Source organism: Clupea harengus, chromosome 14 (assembly GCF_900700415.2).
Source record: "Clupea harengus chromosome 14, Ch_v2.0.2, whole genome shotgun sequence".
Taxonomy (NCBI): domain Eukaryota; kingdom Metazoa; phylum Chordata; class Actinopteri; order Clupeiformes; family Clupeidae; genus Clupea; species Clupea harengus.
Window position 1 is genome coordinate 9,215,960 of NC_045165.1, and position 9,067 is coordinate 9,225,026.

The 9,067-nt window shown below is 39.8% G+C and overlaps 1 protein-coding gene across 1 annotated transcript; it reads right to left on the reverse strand.

The window, feature by feature from the left end:
* Positions 1–68: 68 nt before the first annotated feature.
* adi1 (acireductone dioxygenase 1) lies at positions 69–4,573 on the reverse strand. Its single transcript, XM_012819513.2, has 5 exons — positions 4,522–4,573; positions 2,636–2,925; positions 926–1,045; positions 547–726; positions 69–430 (listed from the first exon to the last, which is right to left on the reverse strand). The coding sequence occupies exons 1-5, from the start codon at positions 4,571–4,573 to the stop codon at positions 305–307; spliced, it is 768 nt and encodes a 255-aa protein (XP_012674967.2). The 3' UTR covers positions 69–304.
* Between the last annotated feature and the right edge of the window lie 4,494 nt (positions 4,574–9,067).

A 9,067-nucleotide genomic window follows, 5' to 3' on the forward strand; every position in this document is an offset into this window, starting at 1 on the left:
TACAGAATTCACCCCGTAACATAATTCTTCAATGGTTACAGTGTTTCTACAATAAAGACCCACAAAAGTAACATAGAAACTTTATTAGTGTTTAGCTTCAAACAGCACAAGGAGGGTATAAACATTACATCCTGTCTTTTGTACAATTTTACAAGTATCACCACAGTAGAGTAATTCAAACTCCTGTTACGGAGAGGTCCAGGCTAAGTACTCTGCCAAGGCACTAGGGTTAGTAGATTGTGTGCCGTAAACATTAATCAATCCATAGTGTAACAACTGTATCTATCAGAGACAAAAGGCTACACTACATGACACTTGCACATTTTAATGAGTTCAGATACTTCTGCCGGATCTCAAGGTCATCAGCAGGCCGGTTATAAGCCTTCCACACAGGCTCTCCCACAAACAACCTCATGGCTTTTGCGTAGTTCTGAAAGAATAAAAGTACAATGGATAAAACATGATAAAGAAGGGCCATGTCAAGCCATGGTAACTTGCAAATGACTGACTTATGAGTGGATAAAATGCCATGAAGCTGAGCCTTACCGTTTCATCCATGGTGAACCTATGGTAAATGCCTGCTGGTAGGGTGATCATGTCCCCTTTGGACATCGCAATCCTGATCCATCGGTCATCTTTATTCCTGACATCAAAGTAGCCACTTCCATCCAAGATGTAACGGATCTCCTCATCCAGGTGCAGGTGCTCTTCATAGAACATTTTCAACTGGGGGGAAAAAAGCCGTTGACATGAAGCTAACTTCATATGTTTTCAATGGAAAATTAGAGAAAGACACCAGTTAGCAGAACCGCAAGCTTTCATCCATGCTAACTGTGGTGGTGTTGGTGTTTCCAATGTCTTTTAGGTGGTTTGCCTGGTAGTTTAGACCAGAACTTAACTGCTTTACATAGGAGTAGATAATTACCTTTTCCTCATAGTTGGGGAGTTTATCCTTATGAACAGTGATGATGTCCATAAATGAATACCCCCTGTCTTTACGAATGTTCTCCAGTTGTGGGTCATTTTCATAGATGTCTGCGTTTAACTGTAAAGGAGGAAAAGCTGTTTTCAATTTGCCACGGTACTATAAAATAAATGCATTAAGTCAGATGTGGATCTTTGAAGACTGTATTTTCAACTAGAACTTGCCTGCAAACATGAAATTCCTATTTTGTGAATCAACTGCCCAATGAGTCAGTGAATAAATCACTCTTTCATAAACAAGTATATCTAGTTCTCAAAATACTGGACACACCCTGTTCCAACGCCTTGCCTGGCTTCTCCTCTAATCAAGGTTCTTCTTCTGTCTCCAACAGATAGAGTTTGTGCATGTGTTCCCCAATGCATTCAAAGTTTCTTGAACATTCGCACTAATTATAGAACTCCAAGTTCTATTCAGAATAACCTTGTATTGTAATTGTTCAAAAATAATCCAATGTAAGATGGTTCAATATGTAAATGTGACAAATCTGAGAGAAGTTAATCAGCTCATTTAAGGAATAGTTGGATAGTACAACAAGGTTTGTTATGTCTTGTAAGTACACCTGGACTTCGTACATTGTGTTTGACTTTAATCAGTAACTTGCATAAGCTTTAATCCATAACCTACATATTGCACCCACATTTACCCAGCACCTGCTCAAAACGTAAGGTACATACATATTTTGGTGCTCTCATGTGAGGGTAGTACCAATTGTACCTACAGTCTTATATAACATGCTAGGTGGCAAACAGGGTCAATATGTAAAAGGTGAGGGCGTAGTGATGGTGACACATGGTGACGTTTTAATTATGATTAAATGAGAACTTGCTGTGAAGGATATAGAATTTTTGTCATTCTTTTCTTTGTTATTCTTTGGTTATGTTAGCGTTAATCTCCGATGTCACAATAAATAAAACTATGGAGAGTCATATTTGTGTAAAATCTTGTGATATAACTCTACCTTGCTTAATGGCTTCTGCTGTTGTCTATTCTGCTTCCATATACTTCAGGTTGTCAACAAATACAGGTATGCACTGTCCATTAGGGGGTCTTGAAGCGCAATTTGTATGAACGACAGTGGTGTAAAAGCGAGCTACACTCCGCAACTTTAGGGGGAGCTCTGTAGTGAAAAATACCAATTCTCGACTAATAGGGCTATAAAGCAATCATGGGACATACACCTGATACTTTTAAATCTAACTACAGTAAAACGATAGTTACATAGCCACATGCCAATTTGATCATTAGCATTACCATTGCTTTTCTTGCTCCAGACCAGACATCTTTTATTAAGTGTCTTGTGTTCAGAAGACACATTAGGTAAATATCAGTATTTCTTTCTGGCATTTGCACGTGAAGATTAACTGCATTACCTATTGCAAAACTCGAATTCAAGTTCCAGTTTAAATATACCAATATGCGTAAGCAGTGTTTTTCAAATAAGCACTTAGCCTACAAAACATGGCTCTTGAACTACCATCGTTACATAACGTGGTGTTATAGGCTACCTAATAGTTGCCTGGTGTTGCCACTTTTGAATTATAACAAGCTGGTTAACCAAACACGGCTGAAGTGATCTAGTGCACTCTATACTGCATTCACTGAGCTGTTTGTATAAACAAAATTTCCTCTAACTTGAGTACCGTTACACACCCTCCAATAGAAAACTCCGATTTTCTCCAAGTCCTCAAGGGGTACCGGTTGGTTCGGATCAAGTTTATGTGGTAGTCTTTGGTCTTCATCAGAATCGTCCATGTACCATGTATCCATAGCTGACTGTCGGTGTAAGTAGGTTACGTTGCTACATCCAACATGGGACAGCAGCGTGAAACTAGCCTGAATACAGAAGGTCGCTTCCGGTCTCGATTTCTGGATGGGGAAGGGAAAATTCAAAGAAAAAGCCCAAGAATACTGTGGTATAACAGCGCGAGTAAAGGATCTTACTTCCGTTTAATCCATATAGCAGTAAAGCGTTTTGACATTTAATGTTCTCAAAAACATATGTATGCCTAACACACTGCCCCATTGCACCAACCCAGATAGCAAACTGACTCCGCACTGGATGGAGGTATCATAGGCTCCAGATCGGAGTCAACTTGCACGGCGGAACCATGGACGGATTATGAAACCATGGGCCCCTGGGCCTGGACATGGAAAAGTGTCCTGTGTCGCCTCCATATATGCACGTGTGTGTTCCAGTGTGTCGTGTGTGCCATTAAAAACCTGACAAAAATGTTTTATTTAATTATCATTATTTAATTATTTAAAAGCTTGAATATTTCTCATAACCAGTCTGCCTTCATTAATATAAATAAAACATTCAGTTCATTCAAGGCTTGGTGAGGGGGAAAAATCTAAACCTATCCTATAAGCCACCCTGCTTAAATGCTTTGACTGTGAAGCAGTAGGAGTAGGACAGTTGGGTTTGTAGCAGTACCTTAGAACAGCTCTGTTACGACTATAGTGAGCCATCAGTTAAAACCCTAAACATAGAAACAAACCGTTATGAGGGGGAAATGCATCGGTTCCTGTAAATCCTTTATACAATTGTTATCCAAAGATGGACTCTGCCAGGAACAATGAAAAAGGGGTCCAATTGTAAGTAGGCTACATTGCATAGGCATTAGTGAAAAAATGAAAGGCGACCATAAATAGTATCAAAAACTCTTTTAGTAACAGTTTTAGACCCAACTATTATTTTGACATATTTTCAACAGTTTTCGGCTGCCATTTCCCAAAACCGGATGTCTTATTTAGTATTTAGGCTGGCGTGACGCTGCTGTGTGTTCCACTAGACTCGAAAAGTATTCGAGGTGACGTTCTGGGGCGTGTTTGTAGTGTTAACGGACGGACCGAAAACAGTTATTTCAGTTGGCAACAGCAAACTATTATTATTTATTTATTGTGAAATTGACATAGTTTTTCTTTCATCATCTATCCCAGTACGCCATAATTACATAATATGAGTTATTGTCATAGCTGGTTAAATCATGGCAGGAGTCCATGGTCTTCTGGTTCACTAGTGCCTACTGCCATCATGGTATAGCTGTACATACCATGAGTATAAGGAAAAGTGTTGGTTGCCTACATTCTGTCTCACTCTGAAGTAACTGAGAAGACAGCATGTAATACAGTCATAAGATGTGAGTGGCAGCAACTTCCTAATACACTATCCTTCTTTTCCACTTGGTGGCAGTGCAGTGGAGGATACCGATAGTACATGGACAAACAATAAAGAAGTCATCAGTTTTTTCACGGAAGTACATATATATACAGTGGTGACCTTTTTTTGCCTCCAAAATATGATTTAATTTCATAATGTTCATGAAACATGCAGATGGTTGCTCTGAGCACAACAAACAAACAAACGGTTTTTATCCACTTTTAACTGGTACGTCCTCCAGCACATCTCTCTGGCATAGTGTCAATATACTTCCTGAGAACTTCGACACTAATGTTATCCCATGCCTTCTGCAACTCAAGCCAAAGGCTTTCCTTTGAATGTACAATAGATCTGTCCAGTTTATTTTCCAACTCGCCCCAAATTGGCTCGATGGGGTTAAGGTCCACACTTTGAGGGGGCCAGTCCATAATTTTCAATGTTCCAGCAGATTCCTTCTGTCGCAGGTAGTTCCGGCAATAGTTAGAAGAATGTTTAGGGTCCTCTTGGAAAATAAATCCAGGCCCAATAAGACGACTCCCAGATGGTACTCCGTGCATTACAAGAATGTTGTGGTATACTTTCTTATCCATGATGCCATCAATTTTCACTAAGTCACCTGTTCCTGAGGTCGAAATGGCACCCCACACCATAATACTACCCCCTCTGTGTTTAACTGTTGGCAAGAGACACTCATTTTTATTTCTCTCCCCCTCCCTCCGTCGAACATACACTTTTCGCTTGTTGCCAAACTGTTCAAACTTGAACTCATCAGTCCACAACACTTTATAACAATCTTCCTTTGTCCATTTCTTGTGTTCTTGCAAATTTCAAGCGTTTCACTCTATTTTTCTTTTTCAGTAATGGTTTCTTTGCTGCTATTCTGCCAACAAGTCCTTCTTCTCCCAGTTTTCAACGCACAGTTCTTGAAGACACTGTTGCACCATTAGTCATCTCGTCACGCAGTTCTCTTGAGTTCTTTCTTCGGTCCTTTAGACTGTGAATTTTGAGATGCTTCACTTGTCTGTCTGAAAGTTCCTTTTTTTCTACCTCTCCCATTTCGGTTCTGGTGTGAATTGGAGGCATCATGGCGGTCTTAAGGGTTATTTTACAGTGCTTGGACTGAATCTCAAGTCCTTGGCTATGCGGAGGTATCTCCAGCCAGCATCTAAAAGGGCCTTTATTCGAACCCGTTGCTCATTCGTTAGCTCCTTCTTCGACTTAGTCATGTTCAAAGAGCAACATGTGCTTCAAGACTATTTCTAGAGGCTTTGAATTTATGCCAATTGGTGGTGTGGCCTCAGTGACAAAACCCTCATGTTACCAATCACTTAATGAGCAGGATAGGCCTTGTACATTCAAAAGAATCACACAGCTGTGTCCTAAGACTCTTGCATCACCATCAATTTAACCAAGAGCACACCTGTCAATGATTACACAAGTAATTTGGCTTCTTCTGTGAAGGAACATGATTGTGTGACATTGACATTGATGATGACTTTGTAGTTATTTAATTCGTTGTATGGGTATTTTAATGGCCAATTCAACAAAAACAACTGAAACCTAATTCTGGCCACCACTGTATATAAATATGAAAAGTGATATTTCTAGGACACCTGACATGCCAAAGGCCCCCCTGGTGTGTGTGAGTTTTTATTGGTTGGCTTGTTCACTTCATTTCCAATGATTACATCTGTATTGCCAAAGCACTCCGTAAACAACAAACCAGCAGTAGGAAATATTTAAATAAACAGCAAAAACAGATGTGCTGATGTAATTATTTCATAACATTTTCCTTGTAGCCAGATGCAAATAATACAGAAGTAGTTAGTAGTTCAGACCATACAACATAACACTTTATGAGCTAGTGTATTATTCCATCATGGCATACACACAGATAAACTCGCCAATAGCCAAAAGAAACTAAATGCAACACTGATACTCTTCTGACACCTACAAGAAGTACCAGGATACTAATTACAGTCCTCATCACAAATACATAGTTTTATATTGACAAACTTTCAAGGAGTTGCAAACTAGACATTGACTCATATTGCCCTTCTCTGGAGATTAGAAGATGCTGACTAAGAAGCCAAAAGTGACAAAATAGCTATAGAATCTTATGATTTTCAACACTCTTTGAGTGCTGGTGAAGGGTAATGATAAAGAAAGAAAAATATGAATTGTTTGCATGAAACTCCATGTAGGTAATGGTATTGTGTTGTAATGTGTGATGTGTCAGCTGTGCCTTAATGAAGCAGCTCAAAACCTCACTGAATACGTCTTGGGAAAGGACATATTCTCCATGATGTAAGTATAAATGTGTCTAATTCATTCTTACCAAATGTGTTGGTACTATCAAGGCACCTACTAGTTCAGTTGCACTATATCCAGGTTAATGTATTGTAACAAAATATTATATCATATTCTGGCAAACCTAGTTTTTACGTGAAAAGCCCTTGAGCCAGTGTTTTGGTTTCTGGGGTCCTGTAGAAACATGGTGGTGCAACATGGCAGACTCCGTGGAAGATGACCCGCTCCCTATATGAGGGGCTCATTCTAAGCTCATAAAAACATAGCTACAGGTACAGATACACTAAAGTAATTAATAATTATGAATACCATATATTTTATTTCTACTAATAGATGCCATTAAAAACTACCCCCCTAAACTTTTGGTCCCACAGTAATATTATATTCTCGTTGTTCAATATGTCTGAGTAGACAGTTTGGGCAAACCTGATTTTCCATAAAATAAGGTTATGTAATAATTATGTGTCTGTGCCATGCTTTTGGGGCAGTTGACCAAAAGCAACAGTAGTCCATTGTTGAACAAGGAAGTAGTGGAAGTATTTATCATCACTGAGCTTTTTGTCATGTAAGACAGATCAGAGTGGGAATAAATCTTTAAAAACAGGAAGTCGCTATCAAAGATTGCTAGCAAGCAGCGGATAGGGTGTATTTATGAGGATACAGAACATTTCCTTTGAAAAAATTGTAATGACAGATTTGTGCCACCATATTCATGAAATTATCAAGTTGATTTTTTGGATGATCTGGATAATGATCTTCATTATTGAGGTCACCAGGGGTCACCAGGGGTCACCAGTATTGACAGGGATCAGCAGTAGCTGTGTTTCCATTTTGCCCATTTCAAACTAACTACAACATCCTGGCATTCACACACAAACTAAAATCAGTATTAACTTTAAATACTTTGAGGGTTTACAGAGGAATAAACTTGCTGACAACCATTTGTTTTTTGTGTGATTTAAGAACTGAAACCAGGTAAAACAGAGCAGACAACAGACTAATGCTCTTTCAGGTCAGTGCTCTACCCAGTTATCTCAAATGCTTTATAGGGGTTGTGAGACTTTGGCCTGGATTGTGATGAAGTCATACAATTGTAACATTTCATGCTAAATTGTCAGAGTATCACCACTGTGACAACCTTCAGACTATAAATATTAACTAACTCTAAACAAACCTCGGTTTAAGTGAAACAGACCACATTGCTTTACTTGGGTGGGGACATTATGACATTCAAAATATACTGAAATCCTTATTACCTCAGTCTTGGCAAGATCAACTCTCATGATACCACAATTTCTGTGGGAAAGTCTTACTGTGAAAAACTGAACAGATCATTAGTGCATCTATGTCTCTCTGTGTCTCTCTCTCTCTCTCTCTGTCTCTCTCTCTCTCTCTCTCTCTCTCTGGCTCTGTCTCTCTCTCTCTCTCTCTCTCTCTCTCTAGGAAAATACATGGCAATATAGCAAGCATTAAAAGAGGTGCTCACAAAAAATCACGTTTCAAATATTTACTATTCCTGAACATTTTACTTTCTGCGTTAATATGTATATGTTAATAATATTCATATGTTGTTTATATGCTTTTATATAATAGTTCAAGCAGCATCATACTCAAAGCCATAACCTTTGATAGAAAGACAGACAGACAGACATCGAGACAAGGGAATCCTGCCATCCTGTATGGTTATATGATTGATAGAGTACTATGACAATCCTGGAGTGGCAGTGTTGTGGTGTAGTAATGTAGAGTGTTACATCATGTTGCTGTAAGTGTACTACAGGGCTAATCTTGTGACACATATATGCGCACAACTCTGTATGGGTGTGGTGGCGCTCCACAGGAAAGCTGGAGAGGAGTGGATCTGTTTCCCGGGCCTGCTTATTCTGGTGTGGTTGTTATTTTTCCCATGGGTTGGTGACATATAAGCAGCTCAGCCTTTTCCCACATTGTACAACAAATATGACTTTTTGTCTGAAATGTGACTCATTTGTAGAAAGAGGGTTGATGTAATGCTCAGGCTAAATGACTGTTCCCCCTTTTTTAGTGTGGGTGAGGTTTTTAAATGTTAGAGCACACAGCATAGCCACAGCTGCAGTGTATTTTTTTCAGCCTGTAACCCCTGTGTGTTCAGTTCCTCTCTGTGTCTGGGTGGGGTAGCTGTTGCTGGACATTCCTGACATGAGAGAATGGGAGGGTTCAGCTGTCACGTCCGAGAGCCTGCCCCCAAATCTTCCTCAGATGCTAACGGCTTCAAGTGAGTGAGCAAAGTGGCTAAATTTAGCTTTTATCCTCCACGCTCCATGGTCTAAGTGCAGGAACCATGACAGACTGACAAAGGGTAGACCTGGACTCCAGACAAATGAGAAAGCATGCTGCTGAACCTCTGTGATGGGTCATCCACTGAAGCTGCGCAATTGAATTAGCTGAGCTGAGTTGAGCTGTTAGTGATCTGCGGTGGCTTTAAACCATTCCATCTACTGTGGTGTGCCATCGTTCTCTTGCTGCTTTTCTCTTTCACCATAGAGATAAGGGCACTCTCTCACTCACTCTGCCAGCTTTTTATGGTTGGCCTGTGTATGTGTGTGAGAGTGTCTGTGTGTGTGAGGGGGAGA